This window comes from Heptranchias perlo, chromosome 9, assembly GCF_035084215.1.
Source record: "Heptranchias perlo isolate sHepPer1 chromosome 9, sHepPer1.hap1, whole genome shotgun sequence".
Lineage (NCBI taxonomy): Eukaryota > Metazoa > Chordata > Chondrichthyes > Hexanchiformes > Hexanchidae > Heptranchias > Heptranchias perlo.
In genome coordinates this window covers 20849827-20869737 of record NC_090333.1, presented here as the reverse complement: position 1 = coordinate 20869737, position 19911 = coordinate 20849827, and the positions used below count along the sequence as shown (strand labels likewise).

The following is a 19911-nucleotide window of genomic DNA, read 5'->3' as shown; positions in this document are numbered from 1 at the left end:
CGGCCAATTACCACCCCATCAGTCTACTCTCAATCATCAGCGAAGTGATGGAAGGTGTCATCGACAGTGCTATCAAGCGGCACTTACTCACCGATAACCTGCTCACCGATGCTTGGTTTGGGTTCCGCCAGGACCACTCAGCTCCAGACCTCATTACAGCCTTGGTCCAAACATGGACAAAAGAGCTGACTTCCAGAGGTGAAGTGAGAGTGACTGCCCTTGACACCAAGGCAGCATTTGACCGAGAGTGGCATCAAGGAGCCCGAGTAAAATTGAAGTCAATAGGAATCAGGGGGAAAACTTTCCAGTGGCTGGAGTCATACCTAGCACAAAGGAAGATGGTTGTTGGAGGCCAATCATCTCAACCCCAGGACATTGCTGCAGGAGTTCCTCAGGGCAGTGTCCTAGGCCCAACCATCTTCAGCTGCTTCATCAATGACCTTCCCTCCATCATAATGTCAGAAATGGGGATGTTCACTGATGATTGCATAGTGTTCAGTTCCATTCGCAACCCCTCAAATAATGAAGCAGTCCGAGCCCGCATGCAGCAACACCTGGACAACATCCAGGCTTGGGCTGATGAGTGGCAAGTAACATTCACGCCAGACAAGTGCCAGGCAATGACCATCTCCAACAAGAGAGAGTCTAACCATCTCCCCTTGACATTCAATGGCATTACCATCGCCGAATCCCCCATCATCAACATCCTGGGGGTCACCATTGACCAGAAACTTAACTGGACCACCAATATAAATACTGTGGCTACAAGAACAAGTCAGAGACTGGGTATTCTGCGGCGAGTGACTCGCCTCCTAACTACCCAAAGCCTTTCCACCATCTACAAGGCACAAGTCAGGAGTGTGATGGAATACTCTCCACTTGCCTGGACGAGTGCAGCTCCAACAACACTCAAGAAGCTCGACACCAACAAGGTCAAAGCAGCTCGCTTGATTGGCACCCCATCCACCACCCTAAACATTCACTCCCTTCACCACCGGCGCACAGTGGCTGCAGTGTGTACCATCTACAGGATGCACTGCAGCACCTCCCAAACCCTCGACCCCTACCACCTAGAAGGACAAGGGCAGCAGGCACATGGGAACACCACCACCTGCACGTTCCCCTCCAAGTCACACACCATCCCACTTGGAAATATATTGTCGCTGGGTCAAAATCCTGGAACTCCCTTCTTAACAACACTGTGGGAGAACCTTCACCACACGGACTGCAGCGGTTCAAGAAGGCGGCCCACCACCACCTTCTCAAGGGCAATTAGGGATGGGCAATAAATGCTGGCCTTGCCAGCGACGCCCACATCTTATGAACGAATTAAAAAAGGCATGTTAACATCAATTGCTATTGTGAATGCTGAATTTTACATTTGTCACCAGATGTTTGTCGGGTGCCAGTCTTGGCGTTCCCGAAGGACAGGCACTCAAGGGTGCGGCTCAGCTCCAGTGCCTCCTGTTCCGCGACTGTGAGCATAACTACCTTTTGCGGCCTCCCTTCGGTCCTCGCCCTCTCCCGTGCATTCTGGGCTCTCTTCTCCTATAAGGGGAGAAAGTACAGACCCGTGAGTAGTGGTGATGTGGCCAACCGCTGAATGCATTGGTTTGGGTGTGGCTAACCGTGAAAGAGATGGATCAGAGGGCGAGTATGAGACAGAGCCATGACATTGTATGAGGATTGGGTTGAATGGTAGTGGTGGGGTGAGGAAGTGCAGATAAGTTGAGGATGAGCTTTGAGTTGGTGTGAGGAGTAATGAGTGTCGTGTTGGCAGTGCAGAATGAGTTGGGGTGTGGGGGCGGTGATGTGGAAGACGGAATGTAGGAGAATGAGTAAGTGTACACACTTTGGCTGACCTAGTTAGGTCATTGAAACGCTTCCTGCACTGGATCCAGGTGCAGGAGATGCTGCTGCTGGTGACCTCTGCCACCTTGAGCCAGGCCTCGGTGGCAGAGGCAGGCCACTTCCTCCCGTCCGCCGGGTAGAAGACATCCTCCCTCCTCCTCACCCCATCCAGTAGCACCTGGAGTGAGGCATCACTGAATCTAGAAGCAGCCTTTCCCCTGTGCTGCTCCATTGTGCTGTGTGGGTGTTTCCTCCAGGAGCAGCCATTGGAAGACTGCCCCTTTAAATAGAGCTCCTCCAGTTTGACAGCCTGTGACGCGGGTGCGCAATCCGCCCGCTGCACAGGTTTCGGATGCCGAACCCAGAAGCCACGTTACATGGTTCCAATTTACCTGTGCGGAACGGACAGATTTTATTGGACGGGTTACCCAATCGCCCCCTTCCCCCCCCCGCGCCTCGCTGCCATCCCGCCTCCCCGCTAATATCGGGACCCATATCTGTGACTTCCCTCTATTAGGCCTTTATAGATGTTCTTGCTGAACCACATTCAAGGTATGAAGGCCATTCTTAAGATTTATCAATCAACTTTTTCAGGAGAATCTTAAAAATGGGTTTTCCACAAAAATGAAAGAGGTCATTTTATCATTTGGGTAATTGGCCAGCAGGTGAACCGCCGGCGAGGGGTAGCACGAGTCCCGGACCATTTTGAAGGCTGGGCCTCAAATAGAACCAGCGAGCTCTCCCAAACGAGTATCCTGCTGCAGCTTGCTAGATTCATACCCGTGCAACATCAGGCAGCCCAAAGATCACCTGGCTGGGAACCTGGGGCTGCTCTGACCCAGATTATTTTCGTGGAGTCCGAAGAAGCACTGCTGCTACTTCTGGCTGCACAAAAATAATTTTTTCACCTACCTTTTGAGGGTCTTCGCTTCTTGGCCGACAGGTTCCACTGAGTGCAATGTCGAAGTCAGCACTTCGCTACATCGGTTGGAATAAAAGTGCTTTGGGGTCTTATCTACATAATAGGACACCGAATTCAATGTATTAATGAGGCTCCTGCCTGAGTTAGGCTCCCGCCTCAGCCTCCTATTAAACCAGTAGCAGGGAAGATGGCTGCAAGGTGGAAAAGCAACGGTAATTCTACTGCTTAAATTTTAACTCCAGTTACCATCTGGTTTCCGCTGGGTGGAGAGAGTTAAAATTTCCCCACCTAAAAATATTTATTTTGACGTTACCAATTTTTCTAACCATCCTCTTTTGAGGATGGATCCCTTGCTAGAAGTAACTATATGTTGACTAGTAGACATTGATTTTTGCAGTTCGGTGACTTTCAATACTTCAGATTTTTGGGAAACTTCATGCTTGACTTCATGTTGTTAGACAATAGGTTCATTAGGTATTTTGTACAATTATATACAGTAATGCACAAGCATCTGTAGATACCATAAGACCATAAGAGATAGGAGCAGGAGTCAGCCATTTAGCCCTTCGAGCCTGCTCCGCCATTTAATGAGATCATGACTGATCTGATTTTTACCTCAACTCCACTTTCCCGCCCTTTTTCCATATCCTTTGACTCCCTTGCTGATCAAAAATTTGTCTAACTCAGCCTTGAATGTATTCAATGACTCAGCCTCCACAGTTTTTTGGGGTAAAGAATTCCAAAGATTCATGACCTTCTGGAAGAAGAAATTCCTCCTCATTTCCATCTTAAACGGGCGACCCCTTATTCTGAGACTATGCTCCCTAGTTTTAGATTCCCCCATGAGGAGTAACATTCTCTCAGCATCTACCCTATCGCATCCCCTCAGAATCTTACATGTTTCAATAAGATCTCCACTCATTTTTCTAAACTCCAATGAGTATAGACCCAACCTGTTCAATCTTTCCTCATAAGGCAACCCTTCCATACCCGGATTCAACTTAGTGAATCTTGTCTGAACTGCCTCCAATGTAAGTATATCCTTCCTTAAATTAGGGCACCAGAACTGTATGCAGTACTCCAGGTGTGGTCTCACTAGCACCCTTTTCCTTTTTATATACCTGTAGAAGCTCTTACTGTCAGTTTTTATATTTCTTGCTATTTACTCATAATTTATTTTCTCCCTCTTTATTCTTTTAGTCATCCTTTTCTGGTTTTTAAAGTTTTCCCAATTTTTGGGCTTACCAGTAATCTTTGCCATGTTGTATGCTTTTTCTTTTAATCTGATACCATCCTTGACTTCCTTAGTTAGCCATGGTTGGTTCACCCTTTTTGTGGAGTCTTTCCCCCTCATAGGGATATATTTTTGTTGCGAGTCATAAAATATCTTTTTAAATATTTGCCACTGCTTATCCACCAACATACCATCTAATCTGTTTACCCAGTCCACTTTAGCCAATTCGGCCCTCATTCCTTTATAATTGCCCTTATTTAAGTTTAATACAGTAGTTTCAGACCCAAGATCCTTGCTCTCAAACTGGATGTGAAATTCTATCATGTAATGATCACTGCTTCCCAATTGATCCTTTACTTTGAGATCATTAATTAATCCTGTTTCGTTACCCATTACCAGATCCAAAATGGCCTGTTCCCTGGTTGGTTCCCCGACATATAGGGACTGTTTCTCAGACCAATAACTCTATGAACTCCTCCTCAGGGTTATTTTTGCCAATTTGATTTGTCCAATCTATGTGAAAGTTAAAATTGCCCATGATTATTGCATTACCTTTTTTACAAGCCCCCCTTATTTCCTGATTTATTTCCTGATTTGAGTGAGAACCAGACTGAATATAGAAAGTTCAGAGGGGAAGGGAAAAAGGAAATAAGAGGGGCAAAGAGAGAGTAGGAGAATAGACTGGCAGCTAACATAAAAGGGAATCCAAAAGTCCTCTATAGGCATATAAACAGTAAACGGGTAGTAAGAGGAAGGGTGGAACTGAATAGGGACCAAAAATGAGATCTACACATGGAGGCAGAGGGCATGGCTGAGGTACTAGATGAGTACTTTGTATCAAAGAAGAAGATGATGTTGCCAGAATCTCAGAAAAGGAAGATATAGTTGAGATATTGGATGGGCTAAAAATTGATTTAAAAAAAAAAGGTACTAGAAAGGCTAGCTGTACTTAAAGTAGATAAGTCACCCGGTCCAGATGGGATGCATCCTAGGTTGCTGAGGGAAGTAAGGGTGGAAATTGCAAAGGTGCTGGCCATAATCTTCCAATCCTCCTTTAGATATGGGGATGGTGTCAGAGGACTGGAGAATGGCAAATGTGACACTCTTGTTCAAAAAATGGTGTCAGGATAAACCTGGCAACTACAGGTCAATCAGTTTAACCTCTGTGGTGGGGAAGCTTTTAGAAATGATAATCAAGGGCAAAATTAATAGTCATTTGGACAAGTGTGGATTAATAAAGGAAAGCCAGAATGCATTTGTTAAAGGTGAACCGTATTTAACTTGATTGAGATTTTTGATGGGGTAACAGAGAAGGTTGATTAGGGCATTGTGGTTGATGTTGGTGTATATGGACTTCCAATGGGCATTTGATGAAGTGCCACATAATAGGCTTGTCAGCAAAATTGAAGCCCATGGAGTAAAAGGAACAGTGCCAGCATGGATACGAAATAGGCTAAGTGACAGGAAACAGAGTCGTGATGAACAGTTGTTTTTCGGACTGGAGGAAGGCATGTTCCCCAGGGATCGGTACTAGGACCACTGCTTTGTTTGATATATATTATTGACTTGGACTTGGGTGTAGAGGGCACAATTTCAAAATTTGAAGATGACATAAAACTTGGAAGTGTAGTAAACAGTGAGGAGGGTAGTAATAGACTTCAAGAGGACAAAGACAGGCTGCTGGAATGGGCGGACACATGGCAGATGAAATTTAATGCAGAGAAGTGTGATGTGATACATTTTGGCAGGAAGAATGAAGAGGCAATAAAAGTAAATGGTACAATTCTAAAGAGGGGTGCAGGAAAAGAGAGACCTGGGGATATATGTGCACAAATTTTTGAAGGTGGCAGGACAGGTTGGGAAAATGGTAAAGAAAGCATATGGGATCCTGGGCTTTATTAATAGAGGCATGGAAGTTATGTTGAATCTTTGTAAAACACTGCTTTGGCCACAGCTGGAGTATTGCGTCCAATTCTGGGCACCGCGCTTTAGGAAGGATGTGTCGGCCTAAGAGAGGGTGTAGAAAAGATTTACTAGAATGGTTCCAGGGATGAGGGGAGTTCAGTTACGTGTATTGACTGGAGAAGCTGGGGTTGTTCTCCTTAGAGCAGAGAAGGTTGAGAGGAGGTTTGATAGAAGTTTTCAAAATCTTGAGGGGTTTAGATAAAGTAAATATTTGCAGAAGGGTTGAGAACCAGAGGACACAGATTTAAGGTGATTGGCAAAAGAACCAAAGGCGACATGAGGAACAACTCTTTTACGCAGTGAGTAGTTATGATCTGAATTGCGCTGCCTGAAAGGTGGTGGAAGTAGATTCAATTGTGATTTTCAAAAAGGAATTGGATAAATACTTGAAGGAAAAAAATTTCGAGGGCTGTGGGGGATTTGGACTAACTGGATTGCTCTTACAAAAGGGCCGGCATGGGCAAAATGGCCCGAGTGGCGGCCTTGTGTGCTGTAACCATTTGTAATATGAACCTTGCAGTCTTCAAAACTGGAAACTGTGCTAATATATGCATTTGTCTTTTAATAGAATATATTGACACTAAATCCACGTGTGAAGACTTGTGCATCTCTGCGATCAACCGCCACAACCAAGATAGACAAAACTCATTGGAAACGAAATGTTAATAAGAATTGCTCAGTAAGTATAGCTTCCAAAGGTCAATTTTAAGTTTGTCAGTTATGCTGCTGAAATATTAAATTATGGAGTGTATGATTGGTGTATTTTGTTTACTTAGGGGGTGTATATGTGTGGTATAATGTAAATCACTTCTGTGTATCCAAGCAAGTTATTTGATCAAAGGTTCCAGATTGCATGAGCGAAACGTTTGCATTTTATCATGTGTTTAACAACAATTGTTTGAATCTGGATTAGAGTCTTGAATTCACTTGCGTCTGTTTTTTATGACTTTCTATAAATAATCTTTCATAAATCCAATAGGCAATTCAGGAGAAACTTCTTTATCCAAAGAGTGGTAAGAATGTGGAACGTGCTACCACAAGGAGTAGCTGAGGCAAATAGCATAGATGCATTTAAGGGGAAGCACATGGGGGAGAAAGGAATAGAAGGATATGTTGATTAGGTTAGATAAAGAGGGGTGGGAGGAGGCTCGTGTGGAGCATAAAAGCTGGCATAGACAAGTTGGGCCGAATGGGCAATTTCTGCGCTGTAGACTCTGTAACTATGTAACTCTTAAGTAGTTTATGGAGTGACGACAACAACAGTATTATAGATCCTGAAAGGCATTGTTGTCTGCATTGATACCTGAATATTGTCAGCACTGAATAATTGTGGTGCAATCAGTGCATTTACTGATTGTAAATACTATGACCAATGAATATTATAAGCCAATAAATACTGAATAAAATGAATTACCCACAGTGTGATGACAGACAGGCTGGTGGAATGGGTGGACATGTGGCAGATGAAACTTAACGCAAAAAAGTGCGAAGTGTTACATGTTGGTAGAAAGAACGAAGAGAGGCAATATAAAGGCTACAATTCTAAAAGGGGTTCAGGAACAGAGATCTGGGGGTATATGCGCACAAATCATTGAAGGTGGCAGGGCAGGTTGAGAAAGCGGTTAAAAAGCATATGGGATCCTGGGCTTTATAAATAGAGGCGGAGGGTACAAAAGAAAGGAAGCCATGATTTAAAAAAAAATTCATTCATGGGATATCAGCGTCGCTGGCAAGGCCAGCATTTATTGCCCATCCCTAATTGCCCTTGAGAAGGTGGTGGTGAGCCGCTGCCTTGAACCGCTGCAGTCCGTGTGGTGAAGGTTCTCCCACAGTGCTGTTAGGAAGGAAGTTCCAGGATTTTGACCCAGCGACGATGAAGTAACGGCGATATATTTCCAAGTCGGGATGGTGTGTGACTTGGAGGAGAACGTGCAAGTGGTGTTGTTCCCATGTGCCTGCTGCCCTTGTCCTTCTAGGTGGTAGAGGTTGCAGGTTTGGGAGGTGCTGAAGAAGAAGCCTTGGCGAGTTGTTGCAGAGCATCCTGTAGATGGTACACACTGCAGCCGCTGTGTGCCAATGTTGGAGGGAGTGAATGTTTAGGGTGGTGGATGGGGTGCCAATCAAGCGGGCTGCTTTGTCCTGGATGGTGTCGAGCTTCTTGAGTGTTGTTGGAGCTGCACTCATCCAGGCAAGTGGAGAGTATTCCATCACACTCCTGACTTGTGCCTTGTAGATGGTGGAAAGGCTTTGGGGAGTCAGGAGGTCAGTCACTCGCTGCAGAATACTCAGCCTCTGACCTACTCTTGTAGCCACAGTATTTATGTGGCTGGTCCAGTTAAGTTTCTGGTCAATGGTGACCCCCAGGATGTTGATGGTGGGGGATTCGGTGATGGTATTGCCGTTGAATGTCAAGTGGAGGTGGTTAGATTCTCTCTTGTTGGAGATGGACATTGCCTGGCGCGAATGTTACTAGCCACTTATCAGCATAGCCTGAATGTTGACCATGTCTTGCTGCATGTGGGCATGGACTGCTTCATTCTCTGAGGGGTTGCAAATGGAACTGAACACTGTGCAATCATCAGCGAACATCCCCATTTCTGACCTCTTGATGGAGGCAAGGTCATTGATGAAGCAGTTGAAGATGGTTGGGCCTAGGACACTGCCCTGAGGAACTCCTGCAGCAATGTCCTGGGGCTGAGATGATTGGCCTCCAACAACCACTACCATCTTCCTTTGTGCTAGGTATGACTCCAGCCACTGGAGAGTTTTCCCCCCGATTCCCATTGATGAACCTTTTATAAAACACTGGTTCAGCCACAACTGGAGTGTTGTGTTCAGTTCTGGGCACCGCACTTTAGGAAGGATGTGAAGGCCTTAGAGCGGGTGCAGAAGAGATTTACTAGAATGGTTCCAGGGATGAGGGAATTCAGTTAAGTGCATAGATTGGAGAAGTTGGGGTTGCTCTCCTTAGAGCAGTGAAGGTTGAGAGGAGATTTGATAGAGGTGTTCAAAATCATGAAGGGTCGAGACAGAGTAGATAAAGAGAAACTGTTCCCAATGGCGGAAGGGTCAAGAACCAGAGGACATAGATTTAAGGTGATTGACAAAGAAACCAAAGGCGACATGAGGAAAAACTTCTTTACACAATAGATGGTTATAATCTGGAATGCACTGCCCGAGGGGGTGGTGGAGGCAGATTCAATCATGGCTTTCAAAAGAGAATCAGATAAGTACTTGAAGGGAAAAAATTTGCAGGGCTACGGGGACAGGGCAGGGGAGTGGGACTGGCTGGATTGCTCTTGCACAGAGCCGGCACGGACTCAACGGGCTGAAAGGCCTCCTTCTGTGCTGTAACCATTCTATAATTCAAAGAGGGGGTGGAGTTCCTGAAATGTGTACAAGAGGACTTTCTTGATCAGTGTGTTTCCAGCCTAACAAGGAATGAAGTGAAGCAAGTAGAGCATTTTTCAGTAAGGGAGCATTTGGGGGACAGTGATCTAAACCTGATGATATTATGAATACTTATGGGGAAAAAGACAAGGAACAATCAAGAGTAAAAGTACCTAACTGAACGAGGACTAATTTCAATGAGTTAAAAGGGGATCTTGCCCTATTGGATTGGAATCAAATTTTTCGACAAGACAGTAATTGAACAATAGGAGGCCTTCAAATAGGAATTGGTTCGGGTACAGAGTACACATCCCTATGAGGTAGAAAGGAAGGGCATCCAAAGCTAGAGCTCCCTGGATGACTGAAGATGTAGAGATTAAAATAAAACAGAAAGGAGGCTTATGACAAATGTAAGATTCATAATATAGTAAAGAACCAAGCTGAATACAGAAAGTACAGAGAAAATCTAAAAAACAAAATAAGAGGGGCAAAGTGAATGTATGAGAATAGATTAGTGGCTAACATAAAAGAGAACCCAAAAGTCTTTTATAAACATATATAAATAATGTTTACTGGCCGACGTTCTCCGACCCTCCCCCGGGGCCCACGCTCTCTGGCCCAGCGATGACTTCCTCCGCCCCCCCACCAATATCTAACATTTGCCTTATCACAGCCTCTTCTTTTCTCTTCTCTTGTCCGACTGAGAGCCAGCCTGTCAATCAGGCTGGCCTCTCTGGTGGGAAACCAGCTAAAAAAAGAGCAATGTCCTTGCGTCAAAACGTAAGGATGTCCGTCAAACCTGTACTTCCAGGTATCCCATCAGGAATTCCATCCTCCCGCCCACTTCCTGCCTCCGGGCTAAAATCATGCCCATAGAAGTTTTGTTAAACCTTTATAAAACAATGGTCGGGCCTCAGCCTGTGTTCAGTTCTGGGCACCACACTTTCAGAAGAATGTCAAAGCCTTAGAGAGGTTGTAGAAGAGATTTACTAGAATGGTACCAGTGATAAAGGACTTCAGTTATGTGGAGAGACTGGAGAAGCTGGGGCTGTTCTCCTTTAGAGCAGAGAAGGTTAAGGGGAGATTTGATAGAGGTGTTCAAAATCATGAAGGGCTTTGCTAGAGTAAATACGGAGAAATTGTTTCCAGTGGCAGAAGGGTCAGTAGGCAGAGGACACAGATTGAAGGTGATTGGCAAAAGAACCGAGGTGACACGAGGAAACATTTTTTTACACAGCGAGTTGTAATGATCTGGAATGCACTGCCTGAAAGGGTGGTGGAAGCAGATTCAATAATAACTTTCAAAAGGGAATTGGATAAATGCTAGGGTATGGGGATAGAGCAGAGGAGTGGGATGAATTTGATAGCTCATTCAAAGAACTGGCACAGGCAGGATGGGCCAAATGGCCGCCTTCGCTGTACCATACTATGATAAATTTCTCATTGCGCTATTTTTAATGCACGAGTTAACACGTTGATAAATTCCAGTCTATTCTATTCTAACCCAATTGTTAACCTGTTTTGTTTTAAATGGATTCATGACTACATTAAAGTAGCGCAGACAGGAACTGATCACATTGTGCTAATCAGGATGCACAGAGGAAATCAAACCATGAACTGTCTGGAAGTCCAGTTTCCAATATTGTGTTACTTCTGTGTTTGAACTTTAAAGTGATCTGCACTAGAGTATCAATTGCACTTGGAATCAAATAAGCCAGTGGAAAGTTCAGTTATATTTAGCTGCTCTAAATTGCCAATCTGAATTTCAAGGACATCATCAGCAAAGCCTCTAGTAAACTAGGGACTATTATGTACAGTTCAACTAGATTCAGATGTGTACAGCTCTCAGTCAATCGTACACGGGCCACAAAGGATGGTTGATGTAGGAAATAGAAATGTCAAATTGCTACAGTAGGGAATACTGCTCTAAAGTGGTGAAACTGGATTATTCACTGTGCTTTGTTTCTCATTACTTGACATCCGTCAATTTGATAAATACAAAGGTCACCTAAAAACATGTAATTTAAAAAAGCAGGCACTGCAAGGTTTATTATACTCTCACATTGCCAAGCAGTTAGCTGGATTCGAGTGTATATGTGTTTGTATTTTTTGCCGTTACCCAGAGGACAGAAGAGTTCAAACCCTAGAAAATTTGAACCCTGAAAAGATGACGCTAATCTCACTGCCCTTCATCATTTAGATAGGGAACTAAATCAACTTCCAGGATATCAACTTTCACTCAGTGTCTGGCATGTAGTATTAGCACAAGGTAAGTCTGTTTTGTCCTTGCCCCTGCATCCAGCATCTTTACCAAATACTACTGTAGTAGCTTCAGACCTTTTTATCATACAACTAACTCAGTTAAGATCCACACGTGTATAACACTGCTGCAATATATATTACTGCTTTGACTATGCATGTATGAAAGAAAGAAAACCAAGTCAGAAGGTGGCTATTCCCAGTGATGTTTGATTAAAGGGATCCTCAAGTGCAGCCAGGGAAAGCTGGATGGAGCTTTTGGGGATATTTTTATGACAATCCCTTGTGGGATCTGCACCTCAAAGGCTTTGACATATTATGTATTTGCTGCTATAGGTTCTGCACACATGTTGCCTGCTGCTCTAAAGTTGTGCTTCTTCATATTTCTGACGGCAAGATACACTTCCCGTTGAAAGTATTGCTGTGGGCCCTTCTTAAGAGGCCGCCCTGCCTGATTTTCCGTGTCCATATGGGCAAGCTGCCTACTGGGGAGCACGTTACTTCCTGGCAGTTAATAGGACACAAAACAGTGTTCCATCAGAACACGGACATTTTTTCTCCTTCTCCCTCCCTTTCTACCCCCCCCCCCCCAACACATACACACCATCTATTTAATATAAATTTTACCTCACTAAAGTTTTTGAAATTTGTCCTGTTGCTTTTCAAAATTATTGGAAGAAAAGCCACTAGAAAGAAAATGCTAGGAGGTAAAGATAAATATCCCATCAGTACAGCTGACTAAATAATATTAATGTATCCTGGGAAATGAGGTACACTGCACAGACTCAGACTGTGCAATCCAAATTCAGCTCATAGTCACAACTTTGGGCAAAAATATTAAGTCCAAGCCAAATCGTTTGGGTGATTCTAAGGCCTTCAAGTTTAATGAATGCAATAAAAATACAAAAGACAATTTAGTGGATAAATGTAATTGGGGGGAGGATAGAGATATTCTCGTGAAGGCAAGAGTAGTCGCAGTATTTGGGGGAGGGGGTCATTCGAGGTGCGAAGGTTGAAAGGAGTCGGGGTGTTTGGAGTTTGGATACTCGAAGGAGACTTCAGTGTTTGAAGTAATGTGATATGAAAGAGAGTGCTTGAGATTTCATTGAAGGTGCACATGAGGATCTGAATGAGAGTTGTTCAGGAGAGCTGTAGCCTGGCTGGAATAATGAAACATTTTTGGAAGGAAGAGGCAGAGCTGCAGAGGATTTGGGCTGCACTGAGAATATGGGGCAAGAGAAATGGATGCATTGGAATAGTGCAGCAAAGTGCACATTGGAAAATCAGAACGTAAATGTAGTGGATAATGCAGCAGAGGAGAAGACACATTGGAGACTGGAGGCAGAAGGTCCATTGTGAGAGAAAGGCTTGGTCAAAAAAGAGAAGAGGTGCAATATTTTATGAATATTTTTGGAAGCTTGGGCTGGGGTGCTAATACATGTTTTTAAATGTAATTTCAATGGGCATCACTCTATTGAGAGGGCTAGTAGGCAGAATGGCAACAGGGCCTAGGAGCTAGGCTAGACCAGCTAGCAGGGAAGAAGGGGAGCCGGTTAGGGTGGCTGGCAGCAGGGTGGGCACAAAAAAGTGTGTGGCAGACCAGCAGAGGATTTTATCTGTTTTTTGCTGATGCAGGTTTCACTTTATTGAGAGGGCCAGTTTTATGTATAAGAGTTGGGCACTCAAACAAGAGTGGGGCAAGTGTAAAGAGGGTTATGAAGCAGCAGTATTGGTGACAAACAAGAGCTGAAGGCACAAAATATTTTGGGATTGCAGAGATGCAGATTCAGTGGCAGAGAAGAGCCTAGTGGCACAAAAGAGGAGGGCCGGATGCATAAAATTGTTTAGTCTAGAGTGGAAGCAGAGACCGAGGAGAAAAGGGGGAGGGAAATAAAGCTAGATAAAACATTTATTTAAAAAATAACTTTACCCACTTGGAGTGGGGGGAGGCAAATGGTGCACAGAGGCAGGTGTTTGAGCCACAGTGTCATCAGTGGTGGGAGTACTCATTAGCATGCATTACAGTGTTGCCTATTAAAAGTAACTGAGCAGGCAATACCTCTGGGCGTTACCAGTATTTCAAAATCATCACTAAACCATCACCATAGGAATAGATGTGACAAAGAGAAAAACTCACATTTCAATATTACTAGTTCATTTTCCATGGCGTTGTACACAGAGAATCAAGACCAAGTGTAGTCTTCAGGTGAAGTGGGGTTGGAAGGTGGGATAATTGGACTAGAGTGCTCAGACATAATTCAGTCCCCATTTTAAAATCATTCATTCTGTCCTGGTTTTCATATTTTCAGCATAAATTCCCATGTCCACATTTATAAGAACTGTATGTAAATACTGTAATACTGGCCTTCTACAGCACCTCCACTGGGAGAGGGTGTAATTACGGTGTGACAAGTTTACATAGGCAGTTTTCATTATAAATCTGGGCACAGAGCTTATTATGGAAAGAAATGACTGGAAGTGCATGCAGATGTAAGTTTTTTAATAGAAAAATGGTATCAAGACCTTACTGTGGAGGACAGAAATGCTGATATGATCTAAAAATTAAATTTTAGCACTACATTTTGTCCACATCAGTACCCATTCTAATTGGAAGTTTAAATTAAGTTGCCATTAAAATCCATCCAGGAATACCATTGATAGGGTCATAGTTCTTATTAACTCGCTTTTGCTGTTCCTAGATCTTCTGAAATGCAGACATAAACTGTGATCTTGATGGCCCAAAATTTTATTCTGCTTGACTTTAAAAGTTGAGCTATGTATTGACCAGTATGATTTGAATGAATTACTGTATTTTAGCACACAATACAAATAGCTTCTAAATTAATTTTAGACAAGTTTTGCAACAAGATGTTTTTATAAAAAAATCCAACTAGAGAATACATTGAAGGTTTTGAGCCTCCGGCTACTGTAATCCTTCAAAACAGCAGCAGCAGCGATTAAATCATTGGAACCATTTCTATTTCCTTCCAAGAAAATAGTGTTACTTTTCATCTGCATGCTTCTGAAGACCCATTGCAAATATGCATTTTAATTGCATTGATATGGAAAATTATTATAGTATTCTAATAATTTTCTTTGTCAAATTTCTTCTAAGGAAACCTGCAATAACATTCAATATAAAATGCTTATTAAAAATACAGTAGAAAATTCATGAAGAACCCCAAGGTAACAATTCTGTTCATCCTAAGCACACCAAGTAGTCACACACAGATGCAGATTGATTAGCAAACTTGTAGAGTTAATGCTTAGTATGAAATGCAACTCTATATAGTTACAGTGCATAATGAATGAGATTATTGTTGATTGTGTGCAAATCATTTACTTACCAATGATATAATAGAGGACATTCAATTGAGAACTTTGATATATCAGATTTATTCCATGAGTGATGAAATAATGAGTTATAAAGATGTCCATGAGTGGAGCAAACACTGTATCTTATAGTTCTTCATTGTTGGGTGTATATAATGCATGACTAATGAATAAAATACTTGTTTTATTCATTAGCTATGCATTTTTCTGTAGCTTTAATGAGGACTGTTAAAAATGTGGAGGGCTCATTTATACTCATTAGGTTCTGAGAGCTGCATCTAGTTACATAGGAATATTCAAGACTAGAATAGACCACTTTGGTCGGCTCCAAGTTAAAAAAATACCAAGTTTTACACTCCCTTATACCCCTCAATTGCTTCTTTGGCTCCAAAAAATGGTCCTGCTGCCTCCTGAATTTACCTCCACTGACTTTTTTTGTTTTTCTACAAGGGATTGGCTACCATTTGGAAAATCTGTTCAGTTGATGAAATATTAAATTTCCACCTTGACACAAAATATGGCAATAATGAGTCACATACCAAGTATGGGCCTTTAGCGATGCATTTTTACCTCATCTTTAACATTGCTGAGAAGCAGTTTCCACTTTCTATCAATGCAAGAGGAGGAGAGATATGAAACCCTAGATCAGACAGTCTCGCCCTGCTTTAATTATTGTTCCCGTATGGTGCCAAGCCGGGTTTATAAAATGCTCCAAGGGGTCCATCGGACCTCATGACACTATTTATACTGTGTATTTAAATGATTTGTAAGTGTAATCGCTCATATCCATGCACTCCAAACAGCTCGGAGCACCCATATACAATCTGAATTGCCATCCGGCAGTTTAAAAAAAATCTCTGCAGTATAACTGCATCCTAAAAAGCAGCCAGAAGGTCTGCCTGCCTTTTTAAATTTCTAATGTTAGAAAAAAATGAATTTCAGTTTTGGGTGGCCTGCTTTAGGGAGGATATCAAGATTGTGGGGATATTACAGAAGAGTTGCACTAAGATGATACCAGGTATGAGAGGCTTTAGTTGGGAGGAGAGTTTAGGGAAACCAGCTCTTTTTTTATTAGAGTAGAGACAATTAAGAGGAAACCTGATGTGAGGCTTTCAAATTATTTTAGGGTTTTGTTAAGGTAAATAAGGGAAAACTGTTTCTGCAGGTTGCTGAGTCAGTAACTAAAGGGCATACATTTCAGATCACCAAAAGAACAAAGGGAGAGGTTAGAAATGTTTTTTACCCAAATGGTTGGAAGCAGAATCCATAATACCTTTTTAAAAAGGAAGTGGATAAATATTTGAAAAAGAAAGATTTGAAAGAATATGGGAAAAAGACAAAGAATTAGACTAATTGGACAGTTCTTTCAGAGAGCTAGCACAGGTGCGATGAGTCAAATGGCCACTTTCTGTGCTGTAAAATTTTACGATTTTGTTTCAAGTGGCTCTTTTAATATTAAAAAAAACACTAACATTTGGGTAGAAGTAAACAGAGCTCCAGTGGGTGTTTCACTATGCACATCCACTCTGGTTTGCTTGATCAGGAAGTACCGCATTCAGGACTGTCTGGCCTAGAAATTTGATGACGCTGCTCCCGTTATACAGGCGTAAAACTGGCGCGAAAGCTTCCAATATGGCAGGCGACATGCAAGCGCACATTCTGAGCCTCAAATATTGGTACAAGCATCAAAAGAGGCATCCAGGGCCCGCACCAGAAACCGGTTTTAGCCCCTTTTGTTGCATATTCAAAGGGTTTGAGTGCCCCCTTTACCAAATTGATGTGCCCTGAATGCAGTCAGTGCCGGACCAGCTGCACTCAGTAAAATGTGGTCTTCATAGGGCCTAGCCAGTGGTCCTTAAAGGGACTGCTACCAAAAGGGTATGTTTTGTAAAATATACTTGAATGTAGAGTCGGGAGGAGCAGGATTGCTGCTCTCAGCTCCACTGCAGCCCCAAAGACTGTTGCCAGCTCCTGATCGCTTCCTGATCACCCCCCCCCCCCCTCTCTACTAGAGAGCCTTGGGCCTACCGGTTACGGTACAGGGATTATTTCCTGCGCCCAGTTCTGCCTGTGCAAACCAATTTCTAGGCCCATGGCTCAGTGCTGCCTTTTCGTACCATTCTTAAAACATTCATTGGTATCAAACCTATGCTTAGGGTATAACTGCAGCTCTTGCATCTAAATAGTGTGCATGTGGTGGAATACAGACACTTTTTTTTCCTTAAACACTTAGTGACATAGCATCTTGTTAAGTTAGGTTCCTTTGTGCAGTACATCATGTGGACATGTTCATTGGGAAACCTCATCAGTTTTGCATGACATTTAGAATAAGATTAAAGATTTCTCTAATGATGAGACATTGAGAACAGAATTAAATTTTAAATGCATAATTAACAAGAATGGCTATGGTCTGGGAAAATAACTTGCAGTAATGTACCAGTCTTGGTGGGATGCATTAAGTAGATTTCAGAAATGTTATGTTGAAGTGTTGACTGTTATGATTGGATTTTGAATCTCTGAAAAGTATTCTGGAAACAAAGTATTCATATAGGAAGTTAAGAAACATTTTTTGGAAATAACTTTTTTTTCAGACCTTCCTACTAAGACACAGTAGAAAGGTGTAATGATAATACAAGGAACCTGTCAGTCAATTAAAGAAGCAAACTTACTGGTGTAGTTTGTAACTAATTATAACTTTTTTGTTTTATCTCTACGCTCATAGCAACCTAGAAAAGTAGCAAAAGCTGACCCAATAGCTTAAAAAAAGCTGGTAATTCGAGAATGACATTGCTATATCCCTATGACACTTGAAAACAAGTAGATTTTGCAACTTAAGCTGTAGATGTATCCAAGAATCTATTATTTACATTGGAAAGATTTAAACATAAGCATAAGTACGCGAAAGCCTGAAGAGGAAAGCGCAAATGTTCGAGGCATAACATTAGTGGTGCTTTTCTAAGGCCATCTGAAGTCCTGCTTCCTCTAGAAAAATTTTGAACTAAAAGTGATGCATTCTGGTTAATTTCAAGCACTTTTCTGTTCACATTTGATTTTTTTTTAAACCTTTATTTAAAAACAGAAACTATAGTGACATTTACATTTCCAACAACTACTTGTATTTTTATAACTACTATAAAATAGAAAAATGTCCCAAGTTGCTTTGTAGAGGCACAAGGAAAAAATGGCCACTGAACTAAAGAAGGAGATATTAGGAGGAGAGACCAGAACCTTGATCAAAGAGGTCAGTTTTGAGGATTGAGTTTTGAGCCAGCAAAAGATGATCCTGGATCGAGCAGAGATGGTAGTGGCTTCAGGTATTAGCAATGCATACCAGTGATCTGGTCGACCACCAGAGGAATGAGAAGCAACAGAGGTTCAGCCCAAAGACAAAGAGCAGTGAAGACAAGGGAGCCAGAAGTATCACTGCATATTTAGGAGCTGGTCCAAGGAATAGCTGTCATACGGTAAGGAGCACAATATCAGAAGTAGGAGCTGAAGCTCGAGGAGCCAATTCAACGCGTCCAGTGAAGGCTGATGGAGGAATTCTGAAGGACGAATAAGTCAGCAGCCACAGGAAGCAAACGGATAGCAGCAGAGAAAAGATCATTCAGCAGCATGGTAAAAGCGTCCAGAGTGGGATAGGAACCAGCTGGAGCAAACCGGAGTTAGGCTAGCGTAGATAGAAAAGTCTTAGTGGTGGAGGAAGAGAAATTGAGCTGCAGAAGCCAGTAGAAGAATGCAAGTAGTGGAATAGATGCAGTCCAGCACAGAAAATGGTCTCTGTGTAGAAAGCGGTAAAGCAGAGGTCAAAGTAAAGTCCAGAAATCTGGAAAAATGGAATTTGACCTTAAAGAAAATGGATTTCTGCTCTGGACCCAACACAGCAACAAACCAACCTGTCTATCACATGGTCAAAAATTAACCTCAACAGTTACACTCCCACATCTACCCTGCTCACGCCGCCCTGCTTCAAGCAGACAAAACGTATTCCATTGAATTCCCTAACCTTACACAGAGGCACTTTCCTCCTTTAACACTCTGCACCCACTTCCCCTCAATTCAAGCTGAAATTCTTCTCCCCCCTCCAACCCCTTTCAAGCTTGTATTCTCTTTCACTCCTAGCATTCAAGCTGGCACTATTCTTTCCTCCTTCATTTACGTTGGGATTTTCTTTCCTTTTCCCGCCTCCCTCCCAGTTTCAAACTGGCACACGTTTTTCTTTTCCCTCCTCCAACCCACTCAATTCAAGTTGGCACACTGTCTCCTCCTCCTGCGTTCATGCTGGCACTTTTTTTTCCCCCCCTGCCCATCTTAGTCAATGCTGCCTGTCTCCCTCCTCACTCCCTAAGTTAATGCTGACACTCTCATTACTTCCCACCCAAAACCCTGCATCCACTTTTAGTCTTCTTCAAGGTATTGCTCCAAGTTTCTGCCTCTTTACTCGCTCCTTTGTGCCCACCCTCCCTCTCCCCTTCACTGCCACCCATTTCTCCCCTCAGTACTGGTCCTACCCGAATTTGCCTGCTAATGGAAGGGATTTTGCCTACTGCATACTTGTAGACGGGAACTATTGTTCTTGCAAGAACCTCCGCTCACAATGCGCAGTGGCTAGAATAGCTTAGTGACAGGACTGTCATAGGAGCGGTACTGAGGGGAGAGGGCCCAGTCTGTGCTGATTTTTGGCAGCCAGCGCTGACTCATGGACTAGTGAAACACTGGTGGTTCGCATGTATGTATACATCTCTGTCTGTGCATTTGTTATGAACTAGATCTTACACATTTTGAATTGAGTGTTACTTTGGATGGCCAAAGCGTTCTGAAGGTGCTCATAAAAATGTTAGCTTTTCTATGTTAGCTTTTGCTTCCCTAAGGTTAGGGTTATTGTTGTCATTTGTGTAAGGTTTTCAACCCAGCAAATATTGTACCAGAAGAAAGGTTATTTCGATGTGGAAATTTG

General features: G+C 42.8%; 1 protein-coding gene across 2 annotated transcripts in view; it reads left to right on the top strand.

Annotated features, from left to right (window-relative positions):
* LOC137325178 (dihydropyrimidine dehydrogenase [NADP(+)]-like) overlaps positions 1 to 19911 on the top strand; it is a 598790-nt gene that overhangs the window by 95954 nt on the left and 482925 nt on the right. For both annotated transcript variants that reach the window (XM_067989971.1, XM_067989972.1), the window contains exon 2: positions 6541 to 6651. In XM_067989971.1, coding sequence (XP_067846072.1) covers positions 6541 to 6651 — 111 coding nt within the window. The remainder of the gene's footprint in view (positions 1 to 6540; positions 6652 to 19911) is intronic.